At 42.2% G+C, this 22,426-nt stretch overlaps 1 protein-coding gene across 1 annotated transcript in view; it reads right to left on the bottom strand.

Moving 5' to 3' along the window:
• The window catches only part of cemip2 (cell migration inducing hyaluronidase 2), a 69,098-nt gene that overhangs the window by 35,550 nt on the left and 11,122 nt on the right, over positions 1–22,426 (bottom strand). The window contains exons 5-8 of the mRNA XM_084181387.1: positions 17,362–17,531; positions 15,325–15,513; positions 13,715–13,884; positions 8,152–8,361 (exon numbers count right to left, since the gene is read on the bottom strand). Of these exons, the coding sequence (XP_084037513.1) occupies positions 8,152–8,361; positions 13,715–13,884; positions 15,325–15,513; positions 17,362–17,531 (739 nt within the window). The remainder of the gene's footprint in view (positions 1–8,151; positions 8,362–13,714; positions 13,885–15,324; positions 15,514–17,361; positions 17,532–22,426) is intronic.

Below are 22,426 nucleotides of genomic sequence, written 5' to 3'. Positions count from 1 at the left end.
TCTTGGGCCGACACTTTTCTCCGTGTATATCAATGATGTCGCTCTTGCTGCTGGTGACTCTCAGATCCACCTCTATGCAGACGACACCATTTTGTATACATCAGGCCCTTCATTGGACACTGTGTTAACAAACCTCCAAACGAGCTTCAATGCCATACAACACTCCTTCAGTAGCCTCCAACTGCTCTTAAATACTAGTAAAACTAAATGCATGCTTTTCAATCGAACGCTGCTGGCACCCGCCCACCCGACTAGAATCACCACTCTTGACGGGTCTGACCTAGAATATGTGGACAACTACAAATAGCTAGGTGTCTGGTTAGACTGTAAACTCTCCTTCCAGACTCACATAAAGAATCTCCAATCCAAAGTTAAATCTAGAATCGGCTTCCTATTTCGCAACAAAGCCTCCTTCACTCATGCTGCCAAACATGCCCTCGTAAAACTGACTATCCTACCGATCCTTGACTTTGGCGATGTCATTTACAAAATAGCCTCCAACACTCTACTCAGCAAATTGGATGTAGTCTATCACAGTGCCATCCGTTTTGTCTCCAAAGCCCCATACGCTACTCACCACTGTGACCTGTACGCTCTTGTTGGCTGGTCCTCACTACATGTTCGTCGTCAAACCCACTGGCTCCAGGCCATCTATAAATCACTGCTAGGCAAATCCCAGCCTTATCTTAGCTCATTGGTCACCATAGCAGCACCCACCCGTAGTCTGCGCTCCAGCAGGTATATCTCACTGGTCATTCCCAAAGCCAATGCCAATTCCCAAAGCCAATTCTCTGCTGCCAATGACTGGAACGAATTGCAAAAATCTCTGAAGCTGGAGACTCTTATCTCCCTCACTAACTTTAAGCATCAGTTGTCAGAGCACCTTACCGATCACTGCACCTGTACACAGCCCATCTGAAATTAGCCCACCCAACTACCTCATCCCTATATTGTTATTTATTTTGCTCTTTTGCACCCCAGTATCTCTATTTGCACATAATCTCTTGCACATCTAGCATTCCAGTGTTAATACTATTGTAATTATTTTGCACTATAGCCTATTTATTGCCTTACCTCCATAACTTGCTACATTTGCACACACTGTATATATATTTTCTGTTGTATTTTTGACTTTATGTTTTTTACCACATATGTAACTCTGTGTTGTTTTTATCGCACTGCTTTGCTTCATCTTGGCCAGGTCGCAGTTGTAAATGAGAACTTGTTCTCAACTGGCTTACCTGGTTAAATAAAGGTGAAATAAAAAAAATATATAAAAAATGCACAACAACAAAAAAAGCATACACTGTTTGCCTTAAGCTGGGCATCATTCACAAGTGATAATATGTATTTAATCTTGTCTTTACATATACTAAATAATATGTGTGAAATTTGTTTTGATTTAGAATGGACCATTATCATGCACCTGTCTTGAAACAGGGGCAGCGGGGAAAAATACATGTAATCTATGGACTTAAATAGCGAATGGAAGACGGTTTTCCATGGTTTATTTTCATGCCAGCCAGGTAGGCTATACTCCTGTTGTAAATAGAAGCAATGTGCTTAATATTAGGAAAGTTGAGAGAAAAATAGTAGGCCTAGCCTATAGAAAGCTGATGGGATCCTCCTCTTTTTAATAGAGGCCATCACTCTGTTTTCTCACAAAATTGCATAGCCTTTAGAAATGTTGCGTAACATCAGCTCATGGGATCTCAAGAAGTGTTTGATTAGATTTTCGTTTGCATTGATGTCAGAGTGATTAGAGGGACAATAGAGTGCAGGGTACCAGGCAGTTAGCAAGTTTGGTAGGCTACTAATGACCATCAGCAGCATCATAGCTTGGAGAAGCCCAATTACCTTGACTAAACGGTCACTTGGAATTTGACTGCCGTCATGTCTCGTGACCGCCGGTGAGGCTGTTATACAGTCACAGTAACAGCCCTAGGTATAGCTCATCTATTAGTTTGCTCATCTATCACTGCTCAGAAACATTTAGCATGCAATAATGTAGCCTAAAGCAAGTGTAGGCTTATTATTTAGCTCGGTCACATATAGGCAACTCCAAAAGCCCGTAAAGGTTGTGAAATATGAAAATAGGATTGCTATTATTTTCTACTGGTATCATGATGACGAGAATACCCTAACAAAGTGGAGTGAGGGTAGGAAAGAGATGAAACGTGGATAAAAAAATATCACTTTTATATGACAGCGGTTCCACACGTTCCCGTGACACAAGTAGTGTGGAAAAATATTATTTGCATTATATTCTGTTATATTATATTACATTCTTACTATAAAATACATGACCAAAAGTATGAGGACACCTGCTCATCGAACATCTCATTCCAAAATCATGGGCATTAATATGGAGTTGGTCCCCCCTTTGCTGCTATATAAGTCGCCACTCTTCTGGGTAGCCTTTCCACTAGATGTTGGAACATTGCTGCGGGGACTTGCTTCCATTCAGCCACAAGAGCATTAGTGAGGTCGGGCACTGATGTTGGGCGATTAGGCCTGGCTCGCAGTCTGCGTTCCAATTCATCCCAAAGGTGTTCGATGGGGTTAAGGTCAGGGCTCTGTGCAGGCAAGTTCTTCCACACCAATCTCGACAAACCATTTCTGTATGGATCTCGCTTTGTGCACGGGGGCATTGCCATGCTGAAACAGGAAAGGGCCTTCCCCAAACTGTTGCCACAAAGCTGGTAGCACAAAATCTTCTAGAATGTCATTGTATGCTGTAGCATTAAGATTTCCCTTCACTGGAACTAAGGGGCCTAGCCCGAACCATGAACAACAGCCCCAGACCATTACCCCTCCTTCACCAAACTTTACAGTTGGAAGTATGCATTGGGGCAAGTAGCGTTCTTCTGGCATCCGCCAAACCCAGATTTGTCCATCGGACTGCCAGATGGTGAAGCGTGATTCATCACTCCAAGGAACCCGTTTCCACTGCTCCAGAGTCCAATGACGGTGAGCTTTACACCACTCCAGCCAACGCTTGGCATTGCGCATGATCTTAGGCTTGTGTGCGGCTGCTCAGCCATGGAAACCCATTTCATGAAGCTCCCGTCTAACAGTTCTTGTGCTGACGTTGCTTCCAGAGGCAGTTTGGAACTCGGTAGTGAGTGTTGCAATCGAGGACAGACGATTTCTACACTCTACGCGCTTCAGCGGTCCTATTCTGTGAGCTTGTGTGGCCTACTACTTCGCGGCTGAGCCGTTGTTGCTCCTAGACGTTTCCACTTCACAATAACAGCACTTACAGTTGACCGGGGCAGCTCTAGTAGGGCAGAAATTTGATGAACTGACTTGTTGGAAAGGTGATTTTATACACCTGTCAAATCAAATCGCCAAATCCACTAATTTGAAGGGGTGTCCACATACTTTTGTTTATATATATAGTGTATGCGTGTTGACTGTGATCGGGTATGTGTCTTGTCCAATGTTCCCTCTAAGCTGCATGGGGGTCGCCCATGAGCGGTCTTTCAGTCACCCTCACGTGAATGCGCTTTTCAGATCAGTTCAGAGCTATGCGTGTGCACATTTGTTGATATTCTTTGCTAGTTAGTGAGTTATTTGCCCAGTTATAGATACAGTGAGGGAAAAAAGTATTTGATCCCCTGCTGATTTTGTACGTTTGCCCACTGACAAAGACATGATCAGTCTATTATTTTAATGGTAGGTTTATTTGAACAGTGAGAGACAGAATAACAACAACAAAATCCAGAAAAATGCATGTCAAAAATGTTATACATTGATTTCAGTGGCGGCTCCTGAAAAAATTCTCAGGAGGGGCAATTTTTCTGATGATTTAGGTGACCTACACACATTTTAAAAAATATATGTCCAGCAACAACATGAAGACAGGGGCAGCATATAAGTCAATACCAGAAGCATTTATTGACTGATCTGGGGAGATGGATTCCAGTTTCTGTGACAGATTATAAATAATCTCTGATGCCTTTGTTATATTAGCTTTTGGTTGAATGTACTGTCGTAGTAAATATATAATGTTATAGCTTGGTCTGACTAAAATCTTGTGCATGACCCATTTTGTGTTGGGCGTTTGTTTTCAATCAATGCTGTTCCTATCCTATAACAATGGACAAAAGAGTCCTATCTTGTCAGCCTTGTCAGCAGGTGGCCAAGGACAACACCCACGCCATAGGTCTCTCAGTTCTTCCAACTCACGAGTTTTTGCTCTGAGGACACACACACACACACACACACACACACATCATCACTGATAACACACACACACACACACACATCATCACTGTTAAACACACACACACACACACACAAAAATCCCCTCTCTTTAGGCTGAACATTTGAAGACAGAGAACCCGACTCAGAGCCAATGCAACAGTGGAGGGGACCTCGCCCAACTCATCAGGACCAATCAGAAGATCAGAACTACTAGATTTAACCTACATCATTTATTGTATAAAATGTCTGCACACAATGTTTTCGGGGCTCTCTTCTCCCTAAGAGTTTGACGAACGAGTCCGTGCACGCGATTCCAGATATCTTTACCTCTGAATAAACTACCTTTATTATACCATATCCACCCTGTCCAAAGTCTCTACTTGGTCTCAGTTCTCCAGTAAACTTGTGATTATCAACAGTACACAACGGTAACAAACAATTGGGGGAACTCACGGGGCAGATAGTAAGGTCGCAATGACACAGAAAGCAGTTCAATGTCGGGGTACAGAGTCGCTCTCTTACCAGGATCGCGGTCCGCTCTGACCAGGGTGAAGCCGGCCGGCTCCACTTCTCTGTCCGGGACTCTGTCATCCAGCCAAGTCTCCCAGCTGTATTGGGATTCCGCTGCCAGCAGCGTTTTCAATATTTAGTCCGTTCGTAGAGGGTATGTACACGATCAACAAGATCAGTCCAAAACCAACCACTGGAAATCCATGGTTGGCAGAATGTTTGTAAACTAAGTCTACAAATTAAAAACATAAAATAACGCCACACTGCAGGTCCCAACAGAGACGCTGCTAGCCGCTATTGTCTTAGTTACGTTCATGGTTACGTCACGTATGACGAAAGCGCGTAAGTGCAAGCCCACAGACACCCATAGAGAATGTATTGAAAGCTTTGAAATTTGAAAAAAATAGATTTTACATGACAGGCTATGAGAGACTTCTGGGCGATTTTCAACTTGACTGAAATCGCCCCAAAAACGGGCGGGGCCATTTGAAGCACGACTTTAGCCTGATTTGACATTTAGTGGCTGGCAGATCAGACGTCAACACTGATAACTACTGTTGCCGTGATATAATTGATTAGAAAAAAAATCCCTTCCTTTTCCCGTTTGGCAGTGCGTCGCCCATATCGCCCTATTGAACAGGCCGTCCCTGATTGATTTGCATTTTAATGAGGGAAATAAGTATTTGACCCCTCTGCAAAACATGACTTAGAACTTGGTGGCAAAACCCTTGTTGGCAATCACAGAGGTCAGACGTTTCTTGTAGTTGACCATCAGGTTTGCACACATCTCAGGAGGGATTTTGTCCCACTCCTCTTTGCAGATCTTCTCCAAGTCATTAAGGTTTCGAGGCTGACGTTTGGCAACACAAACCTTCAGATCCAACCACAAATTGTCTATGGGATTAAGGTCTGGAGACTGGCTAGGCCACTCCAGGATCTTTAATGTGCTTCTTCTTGAGCCACTCCTTTGTTGCCTTGGCCGTGTGTTTTGGGTCATTGTCATAATGGAATACCCATCCACAACCCATTTTCAATGCCCTGGCTGAGGGAAGGAGATTCTCACCCAAGATTTGACGGTACATGGCCCCGTCCATCGTCCCTTTGATGCTGTGAAGTTGTCCTGTCTCCTTAGCAGAAAAACACCCCCTAAGCATAATGTTTCCACCTCCATGTTTGACGGTGGGGATGGTGTTCTTGGGGTCATAGGCAGCATTCCTCCTCCTCCAAACAGGCCGAGTTGAGTTGATGCCAAAGAGCTCGATTTTGGTCTCACCTGACCACAATACTTTTCACCCAGTTCTCCTCTGAATCATTCAGATGTTCATTGGCAAACTTCAGACGGCCCTGTATATGTGCTTTCTTGAGCAGGGGGACCTTGCGGGCGCTGCAGGACTTCAGTCCTTCACAGCGTAGTGTGTAACCAATTGTTTTCTTGGAGACTATGGTCCCAGCTGCCTTGAGATCATTGACAAGATCCTCCCGTGTAGTTCTGGGCTGATTCCTTGCATGGAGCCCCAGGCCGAGGGAGATTGACAGTTATTTTGTGTTTCTTCCATTTGCGAATAATCGCACCAACTCTTGTCACCTTCTCACCAAGCTGCTTGGCGATGGTCTTGTAGCCCATTCCAGCCTTGTGTAGGTTTACAATCTTGTCCCTGACATCCTTGGAGAGCTCTTTGGTCTTGACCATGGTGGAGAGTTTGGAATCTGATTGATTGATTGCTTCTGTGGACAGGTGTCTTTTATACAGGTAACAAGCTGAGATTAGGAGCACTCCCTTTAAGAGTGTGCTCCTAATCTCAGCTCCTTACCTGTATAAAAGACACCTGGGAGCCAGAAATCTTTCTGATTGAGAGGGGGTCAAATACTTATTTCCCTCATTAAAATGCAAATCAATTTATAACATTTTTGACATGCGTTTTTCTGGATTTTGTTGTTGTTATTCTGTCTCTCACTGTTCAAATAAACCTACCATTAAAATTATAGGCTGATCATTTCTTTGTCATTTTACTTGGTTACAGACCAAGTAAAAAATTATTAATTAATATCAAACCCTTCAAGCAATGTTGGCCTACATTGAACACCACATATAGGCGATATCATAGAAATCAAAAGCTATTTCCACGTGAAAATGTTATGGGATTTGCTCCATGGGTTTTGTTGGTACACCTCCATTATGCTCAAATAGCCACAATAGCCTATTGGCTACTGTCTAAAACTGCAAGTGTACAGCCTCAGCGTTCACTGTAAACGCGCACCGGAAGTTGTACAAAATTCTCACAATGTTAAAGTTTCCGCTCACAATACTCCACATTTTCTCAGTGCCCCAATACATTTAAGGGAACATTGGTCTTGTCTGTTTAATGAACAAAATAACAAACTATTGATTTAATTTGTATGCTGCAGGCTGCACAGACCCGTAACATAGGCATAATTAAACTCAAAATAAGCTATTCTATTCTTTTGAAAATACATTTGATTAGTCTTCTGTTTCTTAGGACCTGCCTAAACTAAATTAAAACTACCTTCTTTTTGAAGGTGTAAATTCAATTGATTTATTAAAATAGAAGCCCAACGACTACCACTTATCACCGGCATGTGCACGGGAGGTATAAAAGACGTATGCAAGCAAGAATGTGGTAAAAATGGGCCTGCTCGTAAGGGGGTCATATAAAAACATTACCCACTATTTCTTACAGGCAAGATTCTGTAAATCCTATGTGAAAACAGTATATGTGTGTGGCACACACATACAGAGACAGAGACAGAGAGAGAGACAGAGAGAGAGAAAGTAGCCAAACCGATTCGCGCTAGTTACACAAACGTGTTGCTGCCATAGGTTATCTATCATGGTAGTGCCTGTCTTGACTGCATCAAATCGTTGTAAAGAAGCTAGCCAGCTACAGTAGCCAGCTAAGTTAGCCAGTTTGCTGGCTAAAGTAGAAACGCTAATTGAGGCTATTTTGCTGCGCTTCCAGGCTTTGTCTACAACAACTCCATTCATATGAAACAACAGCCTACCTGTTGGTTGATCATTGTAGCCTACTCCTCATTTAGCCAATTTAATTCTGTAATTTTAATTCCTTTTTGCATTGATTAGAAATCTCCCACTTTACTTCTTACACATGGAGCCTCTGACGGTAGCGCCACTTTGATTGACCGACAATAACAACAAGTTACACATGTGAAATGTGTGTAGGCTACCGGTGCGTCTTTTTTCCAAATAAATGAATACTCTCCCAAGTAATTGAATATGAACGTCCATTCGGATATTCGAATAACCGTGCCCATCCCTAACACACACACACACACAAACACAATATTTGGATTATAGAAAAGTACTATAAAAATCCTATGTATTATTATTATTGCACACATACGTGCACACACACACACACACACACACACACACACACACACACACACACTGACCAGCAGGCCGTTGGTGGCATGGATGGTAATGCAGCGGGAGAAGGAGTGGTGGATGGAGAGGCCGTCCACGTAGGCTGGTTCCCGGTAGCCCCCTCGTCGGTCCACGTCCCCACAGCGGTGGAAGTGGACCGGGTAGCGGCCCTGCACCTGCTGCCCCATGTTCCTCAGCTCCACGTGGGACAGGTGCACCGAGGTAAAGTTCCCAAATATCTGAGGAGAAATGGGATAGAGGAGAGAGAGCGAAGAGTACGTTTTGCTGTGTATCATATACAGTGGGGAGAACAAGTATTTGATACACTGCCGATTTTGCAGATTTTCCTACTTACAAAGCATGTAGGTCTGTAATTTTTATCATAGGTACACTTCAACTGTGAGAGACGGAATCTAAAACAAAAATCTTAGAAAATCACATTGTATGATTTTTAAGTAATTAATTTGCATTTTATTGCATGACATAAGTATTTGATACATCAGAAAAGCAGAACTTAATATTTGGTACAGAAACCTTTATTTGCAATTACAGAGATCATACGTTTCCTGTAGGTCTTGACCAGGTTTGCACACACTGCAGCAGGGATTTTGGCCCACTCCTCCATACAGACCTTCTCCAGATCCGTATTGTCGCTGGGCAATACGGACTTTCAGCTCCCTCCAAAGATTGTATGGAGGTTCAGGTTCTATTGGGTTCAGGTCTGCAGACTGGCTAGGCCACTCCAGGACCTTGAGATGCTTCTTACGGAGCCACTCCTTAGTTGCCCTAGCTGTGTGTTTCGGGTCGTTGTCATGCTGGAAGACCCAGCCACGACCCAAGATCTCGCGATACATGGCCCCATCCATCCTCCCCTCAATACGGTGCAGTCATCCTGTCCCCTTTGCAGAAAAGCATCCCCAAAGAATGATGTTTCCACCACCATGCTTCACGGTTGGGATGGTGTTCTTGGGGTTGTACTCATCCTTCTTCTTCCTCCAAACACGGCGAGTGGAGTTTAGACCAAAAAGCTCTATTTTTGTCTCATCAGACCACATGACCTTCTCCCATTCCTCCTCTGGATCATCCAGATGGTCATTGGCAAACTTCAGATGGGCCTGGACATGCGCTGGCTTGAGCAGGGGGACCTTGCGTGTGCTGCAGGATTTTAATCCATGACGGCGTAGTGTGTTACTAATGGTTTTCTTTGAGAATGTGGTCCCAGCTCTCTTCAGGTCATTGACCAGGTCCTGCCGTGTAGTTCTGGGCTGATCCCTCACCTTCCTCATGATCATTGATGCCCCACGAGGTGAGATCTTGCATGGAGCCCCAGACCGAGGGTGATTGACCGTCATATTGAACTTCTTCCATTTTCTAATAATTGCGCCAATAGTTGTTGCCTTCTCACCAAGCTGCTTGCCTATTGTCCTGTAGCCCATCCCAGCCTTGTGCAGGTCTACAATTTTATCCCTGATGTCCTTACACAGCTCTCTGGTCTTGGCCATTGTGGAGAGGTTGGAGTCTGTTTGATTGAGTGTGTGGACAGGTGTCTTTTATATAGGTAACGAGTTCAAACAGGTGCAGTTAATACAGGTAATGAGTGGAGAACAGGAGGGCTTCTTAAAGAAAAACTAACAGGTCTGTGAGAGCCGGAATTCTTACTGGTTGGTAGGTGATCAAATACTTATGTCATGCAATAAAATGCAATTGAATTACTTAAAAATCATACAATGTGATTTTCTGGATTTTTTTTCAACCGTCTCTCACAGTTGAAGTGTACCTATGATAAAAATTACAGACCTCTACATGCTTTGTAAGTAGGAAAACCTGCAAAATCGGCAGTGTATCAAATACTTGTTCTCCCCACTGTATATACTAACGTTCAAAAGTTTGGGTTCACTTAGAAATGTCCTTGTTTTGTTGTCCATTAAAATAACATCAAATTGATCAGAAATACAGTGTTGACATTGTTCATGTTGTAAATGGCTATTGTAGCTGGAAACGACTGATTTTTAATGGAATATCTACATAGGCGTATAGAGGCCCATTATCAGCAACCATCATTCCTGTGTTCCAATGGCACGTTGTGTTTGCTAATCCAAGTTTATCATTTTAAAAGGCTAAATGATCATTAGAAAACCCTTTTGCAATTATGTTAGCACAGCTGAAAACTGTTGTGCTGATTAAAGAAGCAATAAAACTGGCCTTCTTGAGACTAGTTGAGTATCTGGAGCATCAGCAATTGTGGGTTCGATTACAGGCTCAAAATGGCCAGAAACAAAAACAAAAAAATCTGAAACTCATCAGTCTATTCTTGTTCTGAGAAATGAAGGCTATTCCATGTGAGAAATTGTCAAGAAACTGAAGATCTCGTACAACGCTGTGTACTACTCCCTTCACAGAACAGTGCAAACTGGCTCTAACCAGAATAGAAAGAGGAGTGGGAGGCCCCGGTGCATTACTGAGCAAGAGGACAAATACATTAGTGTGTCTAGTTTGAGAAACAGGCGCCTCACAGGTCCTCAACTGGCAGCTTCATTAAATAGTACCCGCAAAACACCAGTCTCAATGTCAACAGTGAAGAGGCGACTCCGGAATGCTGACCTTCTAGACAGAGTTGCAAAGAAAAAGCCATATCTCAGACTGCCCATCTTAATCTTTTATTTTTATTGGCCAGTCTGAGATATGGCTTTTTCTTTGCAACTCTGCCTAGAAGGTCAGCATCCCAGAGTCACCTCTTCACTGTATATACACACACACACACACACACACACCGCCTTCGGAAAGTATTCAGACCCCTTGACTTTTTAGATGTTTTGTTAGGTTACAGTCTTTTCTAAAATTGATTAAATTATTATTTTTTCTCATCAATCTACACACAATACCCCATAATGACAAAGCGAAAACAGGTTTTTAGAAATTGTTGCACATTTATTAAAAACAAAAAACAGAAATACCGTATTTGCATCAGTATATTCAGACCCTTTGCTAAGAGTCTCGAAATTGAGCTCAGGTGCATCCCGTTTCCATTGAGCATCCTTGAGATGTTTCTACAACTTGATTGGAGTCCACCTGTGGTAAATTCAATTGATTGGTCATGATTTGGAAAGGCACACCTGTCTATATAAAGGTCCCACAGTTGACAGTGCAAGTCAGAGCAAAAACCAAGCCATGAGGTCTAAGGAATTGTCCGTAGAGCTCCGAGACAGGATTGTGTTGAAGCACAGATCTGGGGAAGGGTACCAAAACAAGCACGACAGCCCACTTGGAGTTTGCCAAAAGGCACCTAAAGACTCTCAGAACATGAGAAACAAGATTCTCTGGTCTGGTGAAACCAAGATTGAACTCTTTGGCCTGAATGCCAAGTGTCATATCTGGAGGAAACCTGGCACCATCCCTACGGTGAAGCATGGTGGCGGCAGCATTTGAAATACTTGCTATACTAGAAGTTAATGGGCACATGTATGAGGAATGTATATGGTGGGGTCAATGGAGGTTGGATAAGAAGTAGGGGTCTGGAAAGTTACTAAGTGAGGGAAAAGGCAAATCACTTGGTTGCGGTAAGGTTGGATAGCTGTGGATTAGTGAGGAATGTGGGCCGAGGTCAGATCAGATGAAGGGAGAGGGAACAGTTTTATTACACACATTACTTAATTTCCTGCCTAGCAACAAAGGGATAGTGTTTAGAGGTGCAAGCAGGAGACTCCGCCTAAAGGAGGGTATAAATACTTGTGCTGGTGGAAACATGTCTTGTCTTATGCAGCTGTTTGACCCATTGGTTGAATAAACTTGGTTTGAACTTTTGACTAGTTGTCCGTTAGGTTCTGACAAACAAGAGTGAAAAACTAACAGAGGCAAAGATGAACGGAAGAAAGTACAGAGAGATCCTTGTTGAAAACCTGCTCCAGAGCGCTCAGGAACTTAGACTTGGGCGAAGGTACACCTTCCAACAGGACAACGACCCTAAGCACACAGCCAAGACAACGCAGGGGTGGCTTTGGGACAAGTCTCTGAATGTCCTTGAGTGGCTCAGCCAGAGCCTGGACTTGAACCCGATTGAACATCTGGAGAGACCTGAAAATAGCTGTGCAGCAACGCTCCCCATCCAACCTGACAGAGCTTGAGAGGATCTGCAGTGAAGAATGGGAGAAACTCCCCAAATACAGGTGTGCCAAGCTTGTAGCGTCATACCCAAAAAGACTTGAGGCTGTAATCGCTGCCAAAGGTGAGTAAAGGGTCTGAATGTAAATGTGATATTTCAGTACCAAAAATGTCTAAAAACAGGTTTTTGCTTTGTCATTATGGGGTATTGTGTGTAGATTGAGAAGGAAAATAGTATTTAATCAATTTTAGAATAAGGCTGTAACGTAACAAAATGTGGAAAAAGTCAAGGGGTCTGAATACTTTCCGAAGGCACTGTGTGTGTGTGTGTAATATATATATATATATACTACCAGTCAAAAGTTTGGACACACCTACTCATTCAAGGGTTTTTCTTTATTTTTACATTGTAGATAGTGAAAACATCAAAACTATTAAATAACACATATGGAATCATGTAGTAACTAAAAAAGTGTTAAACAAATATATTTTATATTTGAGATTCTTCAAATAGCCACCCTTTGCCTTGACAGCTTTGCACACTCTTGGCTCACTGTGAGGCTGCTTACATAAGGCAAGAGGAATGTTATTATGTATTTATCAGAAGAATGAAAGAGTAACACATTATACAGGGCAAATATTTTACTTACGCATCACGGACTAAGATAATATATGTGTGTGAGGGAGGGAGGGAGGGGTGTATGAATCGGGAAGGGTGCATCTTTGGTCTGAGTTGTGTAAGTGTTCAGTGGGGGTGTGAAAAATGCCAGGGGGAAAAATAAATAAAGATTACAATACTAAACACAAAACATTTAGAGTAGGGAGAGTTGTTCTCCATGCCTCTTCTCTCTCTCTCTTTCTGAGTGGTGCCTGGGTTGTGTTCATTAGGGCATGCACCGGAAACCATAAAAAAAAAGAAATGCAACCGAAAATGAACATTTCTTACTGGACAAGGCCAGGTAGTCCCTCCCTGTTTCAGTCCATTTTATTCCATTTGGTGCCTAATCAACATATCCCTGGTGTGGCATGGGCTCCCGAGTGGCGCAGCGGTCTAAGGCACTGCATTTCAGTGCTTGAGGCGTCACTACAGACCCCCTGGTTCGATTCAAGGCTGTATCACAACCAGCCGTGATTGGGAGTCCCATAGGGCGGCGCACAATTGGCCCAGCGTCGTCCGGGTTTGGCCGGTGTAGGCCGTCATTGTAAATAAGAATTTGTTCTTAACTGACTTGCCTAGTTAAATAAAGGTAAAATAAAAAAATAAAAGATCAGGTGTGAATGCTGAATGCCCTCACTCATCAGTGCCTGCTGTATGCTCTAATGACCCTCCGCCACAGCAATATTGGAAGTTTCAACATGATTACACAAGACTGAATGGCATTAAATAAGCATATAAACTCTGGCTGAAACGCACAGGGCAGGCAGGCTGAAGGTTCATCACAGACCCTATACTCAGTTACACACAGGTACATAAGCACTCAGACGCACACACACCTTTATGTGTCCGCCGTATGTGTCGTGGCCAAAGAACTGGCACCAGTTGTTTCCATAGCAGGCGTTTTCCATCTCCCCATAGATGAGTATGTTCCTGCTGAGCATTGCTACCTCCGCCCGCATGTCCACCCCGTCCACAATCTCCCCCACGTGGCCAAACTGGGGCCTCCCTGGGGGTGGGGGGGTGGGGAGAACAAGTAAAACACATACAGTGGGGAGAACAAGTATTTGATACACTGCCGATTTTGCAGGTTTTCCTACTTACAAAGCATGTAGAGGTCTGTCATTTGGTAGGTGATCAAATACTTATGTAATGCAATAAAATGCAAATTAATTACTTAAAAATCATATAATGTGATTTTCTGGATTTTTGTTTTAGATTCCGTCTCTCACAGTTGAAGTGTACCTATGATAAAAATGACAGACCTCTACATGCTTTGTAAGTAGGAAAACCTGCAAAATCGGCAGTGTATCAAATACTTGTTCTCCCCACTGTACTTTATAGCATATACCATTGTCATATATCAATAAAAGCAACAATCATTTGCTGTATGTAAACATTTAGACATACATATTATTATATTTAAGAGTGTTCATATTAACAACAGTAAGCCAAATATGGTTGTCATGATACAGTAGGTCTACATATTTAATTTGATTTGGCCAGGAGAGTGACCTTAATCCCAAACAGAACAGCGTCAGCACCTCTCCTTCTAGCCATGAAAACAAACTCAGAGAGAACGAGTTGAGACGGTCAGTTTGCCATTATTGTCTCCCAATATGACAAACCAACTGCTGCCAGTGCCACACACACACACACACACACACACACACACACACACACACACACACACACACACACACACACACACAGACACAGAGAGAGAAAGTGCGCGAGAGAGAACACATGTTGTAAACTGGTTCTCTGGTTGACAAAGTAACATAACCAGATTACAACCAGAAGAGGACATTTGTTTCTAGTTGCTATTGCTAAAAACACATTAACAAAACTTCCTTTCGACGGATATACAATCTGACCATGACATCATTGCAACCAGTTCTGCTCGCTGGGCTTGTGATCCCATGGACAGTTTATAACCAGTACTGGCATCCTCACACACAGCAGAAAACAGGGGGAGGGACGGAAATATATCATTGACCAGCACCATCCCATGTAGGAAAAAATCCTGGCTATCCACCTGTCTTTTCCCAAGGGTCATATATAGAAGATGTAAAATGAAAAATAATTGCTCAGGATATATAAATAAATCATGATTCTTATTTTTTTATCATACAGATATTGGCTCTTAATTTGATTACACAGTGTTGCAGGATAACTTTCCTGCAATGCAGGACATTTTAATCTTGTAGTGTACTTGAGGTTTAAAAAAGCTTCTGAAGTTTGTAATTTCCAGACTTGACTTTCCATTTTGAAAAAAATCCCCTAGAAAAACATCCACATAATAATTCACATTTCCTGTTGCTGCAGGATTATTTTCCTGCTGTAGCAAACTGGCTCAAATTAAGATCCTACATATAAAAAAAATCACAGCAGTGATACTCAAGAAAGACCCCATAAATGTACAAACACATCTTTCATTTTCGCTCACCTTGAACTTTGACCTGTCTGCTGGTGCAGTGCGGGCAGGGGAGGAGGGTGAACTCCTCTGCCTGATGCATGGAGTAGTCAGTACTGGCAACCACAACCTGGTTCCCAGGTTGCCAAGTGCGTACATCATCTTGCAGGTTTAGGACTACCTGGTCCACAGCATCCACCTGGAACCCAGATATGGGAAAACCTGGAGGAGCAAAGAATAGGTGGGATAAGATCTGTTGCATAAGCGGTTTTCTACTGCATACCAAAGAACTAATGCGGGAACAGGATCTAGTCACAAAAAGTCACATTTAAATCAATTTAGGTACTGTATTTTATTTGGCATCTTTTTACATTAAATTGATCCATGCCTTATCAAATATATCAGATATCCCTGTATTTTTTTGTTGTAGTGTTAACTGTCTTCTCCACAGTGAAGATGTGATGTGGAACGAAAAGGGGTCAACTAAATGTCCACCCAGCAAAAACGTATATTGTTGGCCTAACACTAAGGATTCATGAGATAAGAAATCTTCGGAACCATACCATACAGCCAACAATCAAGCCAAAAGTTGGGCGAAAGCAACAAACTTTCATAGTGCATTTTGAACTGACACTGTAGCCCGGTAAAGTGTGAGTATGGCTGTATGAGGACAAACATCCCAGCTTACAGAACATACAGGGTGCAACACCAAAACCCCCTCCTGGGGAGCTGCTTTTTGTCCTGGTAACAGGAGGACCCTGCCCACACACACACACAGGAATGTCTTTCAAGACAAGCTGATTGATCTAGCCTGTAAATACTAACCACTTGAACCCCACACGTCACACATACACTATATATACAAAAGTATGTGGACAACCCTTCAAATTAGTGGATTTGGCTATTGCAGCCACACTCGTTATTGACAGGTGTATAAAAATCGAGCACACCACCATGCAATCTCCATAGACAAACATTGGCATTAGAATGGCCTTACTGAAGATATCAGTGACATTCAACGTGGCACCGTTATAGGATGCCACCTTTCCCAAAAGTCAGTTTGTCAAATTTCTGCCCTGCTAGAGCTGCCCCAGTCAACTGAAAGTGCTGTTATTGTGAAGAGGAAACATCTAGGAGCAACAACGGCTCAGCCGCAAAGTAGAACGCCACACAAGCTCACAGAACGGGACCGCCGAGTGCTGAAGCGAGTAGCGTGTAAAGATCGTCTGTCCACAGTTGCAACACTCACTACCGAGTTTCAAACTGCCTCATGGCCAAGCCGCCGCACACAAGCCTAAGATCACCATGCCCAATGCCAAGTGTCGGCTGGAGTGGTGTAAAGCTCGCTGCCATTGGACTCTGGAGCAGTGGAAATGCGTTCTCTGGAGTGATTAATCACACTTCACCATCTGGCAGTCCGACGGACGAATCTGGGTTTGGCGGATGCCAGGAGAACTGTAAAGGTTGGTGGAGGAGGAATAATGATCTGGGGCTGTTTTTCATGGTTCGGGCTAGGCCCCTTAGTTCCAGTGAAGGGAAATCTTAACGCTACAGCATACAATGGCATTCTAGACGATTCTGTACTTCCAACTTTGTGGCAACAGTTTGGGGAAGGCCCTTTCTTGTTTCAGCATGACAATGCCCCCGTGCAAAAAGCGAGGTCCATACAGAAATTGTTTGTCGAGATCTGTGTGGAAGAACTTGACTGGCCTGCACAGAGCCCTGACCTCAACCCCATCGAACACCTTTGGGATGAATTGGAACGCTGACCGCGAGCCAGGCCTAATCACCCAACATCAGTGCCCGACCTCACTAATGCACTTGTCGCTGAATGGAAACAAGTCCCCGCAGCAATGTTCCAACATCTAGTGGAAAGCCTTCCCATAAGATTGGAGGCTGTTAAAGCAGCAAAAGGGGGACCAACTCCATATTAATGCCCATGATTTTGGAATGAGATGTTCGACGAGTAGGTGTCCACTCATACATGCTTGTAAGAAGTTATAAACTATTATAAACCATTATATCTGCAGGCTTTAAAAAGTGTGATCCGAACTAGTTATAATGACGCACCGTTCTTCCATTCGCTGTAGGCTGTGACAGAGAAGCCGACCCCGTCCACAGTGGTGAAGTTCTGCCGGGCCAGCGCCTTCCCTCCCGTGTCATGGTTCTCGTGTTCCCGCACGTCTTCGGAACACGAGCCGTTCCCTCCACCAATCACAGATACAAGGGCCCAGGCCTGCCTATGGACAGAGAGACACACAGCGAGAGAGAGCTTTTTAAGTTGATAAGAAATTGAGGTAACACTTTACCTAAAGCATCCAGGCAGGTATAACACTATCACTTGAGCCTTTGTATTGTCTTATAACAAGGCTTGTTGTTATGTTTTGTGTCTCTATGCATAAAATTGTCACCTGTGTCATTATGAGATGACTGACTACAAGACATTATAAGTGGGTCATACATACTCATGACAAATCTTACAATGCATAACTGCATCATAATGCATTATTCCAGCATGCTTCAAGTAAAGTGTTAGAGACCCATTTAGCTAAGGGGGAAGCCGCTTTACGAATACCCCATCTTTAGCTTTTGACACAACCAAAAAGGGAAGAAAGCATTTAAAGTGTGTCCAAGCCCAGTGGGACGGAGCTGGCCTTACCCTATGCACATCAAGAGGTTAAAATAATAACTGGACTGATACAAATGGTCAAAATTCAATAAATATTTATTAAGCTATCAAACAGATGGGTTTAAAAGAGGTTAAAATACAGACCATGCTAAAAGGTTATTAAAGCAACAAAAATATTTTCTGCAGAGCATATAGCATGACTACAAGCCGATTTATACTTGATCAGGCAATGCGATCCGGAGGCTCCGTACAGAGGGTGTAATGCAATTGCGAAGCCTCCGGAATCCAAATCAAGCTCTGTCATTTTTTTACAATGCGGAGGGCTCCGTATAGCTCCGCCTGGACAGTAGGTAGGGGCGGTACGTCCTGAATGAACACAAACTCACTTCCTTGACAACAGCTCTGCGAAGCACAAGAAGTATGAATGCCCTGACTTCTGCAGAGGCCGCATCGCAGTAAATGCTGTAAGGCCAATGCAGACACCTGAATGACCATTAAACATTTATTTTTTAATGGCTTTACCTCTTCCAAGCATTTTTTCCCCACTGTTGAAACAGACCACCTTTCAAGACACAAAAACCAATTAAGATCAAGTGTGGCCAATTACTAGGCGTGGCCAACACACCTGAACACACTCAAATTGACAAGACAAACTACTGACTGGTGAGGATGAAGTTGAGGGTAAATGTATACATATATGGAATGGTTTGAAAAATAAAACAGTTTTGGGCCCAATTAACACACAAGCACCAAAATCACACATTTAAAATGTATAAGTAAAGATGCATTGAATGCAATAAAATGCCATCTTCACACCCAGGCACAATGTCAGTTCACACACTGCGGTTTCATCGGTCGCTCGCCATCGATGGCTCATCCCTCGCTCATCAGTAACCAACCATTGGCCCGGTCTTTCCCCAGGAGGCTTTGCACTATTCACTGTACTTGCTGTTTGGCAGTGAGTGAGTGGAACCAACCCTTCCCTGGCCTTCTTGGTTTCCACACACAAAACAAGCCAATTTCAGACTTTTACAGCCTAGTTCAGAAGTTACTACTGCTGCTACTGCCCATAATGTTGCCAGGGCCATTTCTAATAACACTACATTTATAACTAACTAATACTGATGGTACAAATTATGTCACTGTAGGCATAGCTTATTATACTGGAGCTACAATGCCTTCAAAGTATTCACACCCCTTGACTTATTCCACATTGTTGTGTTTCAGCCTGAATTCAAAATTGATTAATATATATATATCACCCATCTACAGACAATACTCCATAATGACAAAGTGAAAATGTTTTTTTAGTTTTTTTTTACATTTTTGCAAATGTCTTGAAAATTAAATAAAGAAATATCATTTACATAAGTATTCACACCCCTGAGTCAATAAATGTTAGAATCACCTTTGGCAGCGATTACAGCTGAGAGTCTTTCTGGGTAAGTCTCTAAGAGCTTTGCACAACTGGATTGTACAATATTTGCACATTTTTCTTTAAAAAATTATTCAAGCTCTGTCAAGTTGTTTGTTGATTGTTGCTAGACAGCCATTTTCAAGTCTTGCCATATATTTCCAAGCTGATTTAAGTCAAAACTGTAACTAGGCCACTCAGGAACATTCAATGTTGTCTTGGTAAGTAACTCCAATTTATATTTGGCCTAGTGATTTAGGTTATTGTCCTGCTGAAAGGTGAATTTGTCTCCCAGTGTCTGTTGGAAAGCAGACTGAACCAGGAATCTAGGATTTTGCCTGTGCTTAGCTCTATTCCATTTCTCTCTTAGTCCTTGCCAATGACAAGCATATCCATAACATGATGCAGCCACCACCATGCTTGAAAATATGAAGTGTGGTTTCTCAGTGATGTGTTGTGTTGGATTTGCCCCAAACATAACGCTTTGTATTCAGGACATTAAGTTAATTTCTTTGCAGTTTTACTTTAGTGCCTTATTGCAAACAGGATGCATGTTTTGGAATATTTGTATTTTGTACAGGCTTCCTTCTATTCACTCTGTCAATTAGGTTAGTATTGTAGAGTAACTACAATGTTGTTGATCCATCCTCAGTTTTCTCACAGCCATTAAACTCTGTAACTGTTTTAAAATCACAATTGGCCTCATGGAGAAATCCCTGAGCGGTTTGCTTCCTCTCTGGCAACTGAGTTAGGAATGACGCCTGTATCTTTGTAGTGACTGGGTGTATTGATACACCATCCACAGTGTAACTAATAACTTCACCATGCTCAAAAGGATATTCAATGTCTGCTTTTTTATTTTTACCCATCTACCAATACTCTCTACTCTCTGGTCTTTGTGGTTTAATCTGTGTTTGAAATCCACTGTTCGACTGAGGGACCTTACAGATAATTGTATGTGTGGGGTACAAAGATGAGGTAGTCATTCAAAAATCATGTTTAACACCATTACTGCACACAGTGAGTCCATGCAACTTATTATGTGACTTGTTAAGCAAAATGTTATACTCCTGGATTTATTTAGGCTTGCCATGACAAAGGGGTTGATTACTTATTGACTCAATACATTTCAGATTTTCATTTTTAATTAATTTGTAACAATGTCTAAAAACATAATTCCCCATTGACATAATGGGGTATTGTGTGTAGGCCAGTAAAAACAACAACAATTTAATCAATTTTAAATTCAGGCTGTAACAACAAAATGTGGAAGTAGTCAAGGTGTATGAATACTTTCTGCACTGTATGCAAGAGATTAACAAATTATTTATCTGTATATGCAACAGAATTGGTCGTGATAATTATTGGATTGCAATGGATAGAAGACGTGCAACTAAGAAGAGTAGTAACATTTTCAGATTCTGCATGAGTTTTGCGCAGTTTAAGATCTGGGAATTATTGCACACAGAGTGAGTCCACGCAACTTATTATGAAACTTAATTTTTACTACTGAACTTATTTATGCTTGCCATAACAAAGGGGTTGAATACTAATACTAATTGACTCAAGATATTTTTTATTAATTTGTCAAAATTTCAAAAAACTAAATAGCACTTTGACATTATGGGGTATTGTGTGTAGGCCAGTGATAAAATCTCAATTTAAAATCATGTTTTTTTTTTCTTTCAAAATTTATGTCACTACTACTACCACCACCTGCAACATATTTTAGTCCTGTTGTGACTGCTTATAGCAGACCACTGAAGAAAGCGTTGAGCATTATCTGGAGATGTGTGAGGGCTAGTCAAGCACAGGGATTTTTTTGCAATTGTAATCCTTGGGCGGGTGTTTTTTCGGTTCGCATAAGTCCAACCAAACAGTGTAAAATATATATATATATGGCAACAACTCTGGTGGAATGCATGCCAATTTCACACTCCTTCAAAACTTGAGACATCTGTGGCATTGTGTTGTGTGACAAAACTACACATTTTATAGTGGCCTTTTATTGATCACCAGCACAAGCTGCAACTGTGTAATGATCATGCTGTTTAATCAGCTTCTTGATATGCCACACCTGTCAGGTGGATGGATTATCTTGGCAAAGGAGAAATGCTCACTAACAGGGATGTAAACAAATGTGTGCACATCATTGTAGAGCAAAATACTTTTTGTGCTTATTGAACATTTCGGGGATCTTTTATTTCAGCTCATGAAACCAGCACTTTACATATTGCATTTATATTTTTGTTCTATCTATATATACACAGACACATACAGTACCAGTCAAAACTCATTCAAGGGTTTTTCTTTATTTTTACTATTTTCTACATTGTAGAATAGTAGTGAAGACATCACAACTATGAAATAACACATATGGAATCATGTAGTAACCAAAAAAAAGTGTTAAACAAATCAAAATATATTTTATATTTCAGTTTCTTCAAATAGCCACCCTTTGCCTTGATGACAGATTTGCAGCACTTACAGTTGACCGGGAAGGGCAGATATTTGACGAACTGACTTGTTCGAAAGGTGGCATCCTATGACGGTGTCACCTTGAAAGTCACTGAGCTCTTCAGTAAGGCCATTCTACTGTCAATGTTCGTCTATGGAGATTTCATGGTAGTGCGCTCCATTTTATACACCTGTCAGCAACGGGTGTGCTTGAAATAGCCGAATCCACTAATTTGAAGGGGATGTCCACATACTTTTGTGTGTGTGTGCACGCGCGCGTGTATACAGTGCATTCGGAAAGTATTCAGACCCCTTGACTTTTTTCACATTGTTTATGTTACAGCCTTATTTTAAAATGGGTCAAAAAAAATCTTAATCCATCTACACATAATACCCCATGACAAAGCGAACAGGTTTTTAGAAATTTGTGCAAATGTATCATTACAGATAAAAAAACAGAAATACCTCATTCATATAAGTATTCAGACCCTTTGCTATGAGACCCGAAATTGAACTCAGGTGCATCCTGTTTCCATTGATCATCCTTGAGATGTTTCTACTACTTGGAGTCCATCTGTGGTCCTCTGTAGCTCAGCTGGTAGAGCACGGCGCTTGTAACGCCAAGGTAGTGGGTT

The sequence above is a fragment of the Coregonus lavaretus genome (assembly GCF_964263955.1).
Source record: "Coregonus lavaretus genome assembly, chromosome: 17".
Lineage (NCBI taxonomy): Eukaryota > Metazoa > Chordata > Actinopteri > Salmoniformes > Salmonidae > Coregonus > Coregonus lavaretus.
The sequence above is the reverse complement of the archived record's forward strand: the minus strand, read 5'-3'. Positions and strand labels throughout refer to the sequence as shown.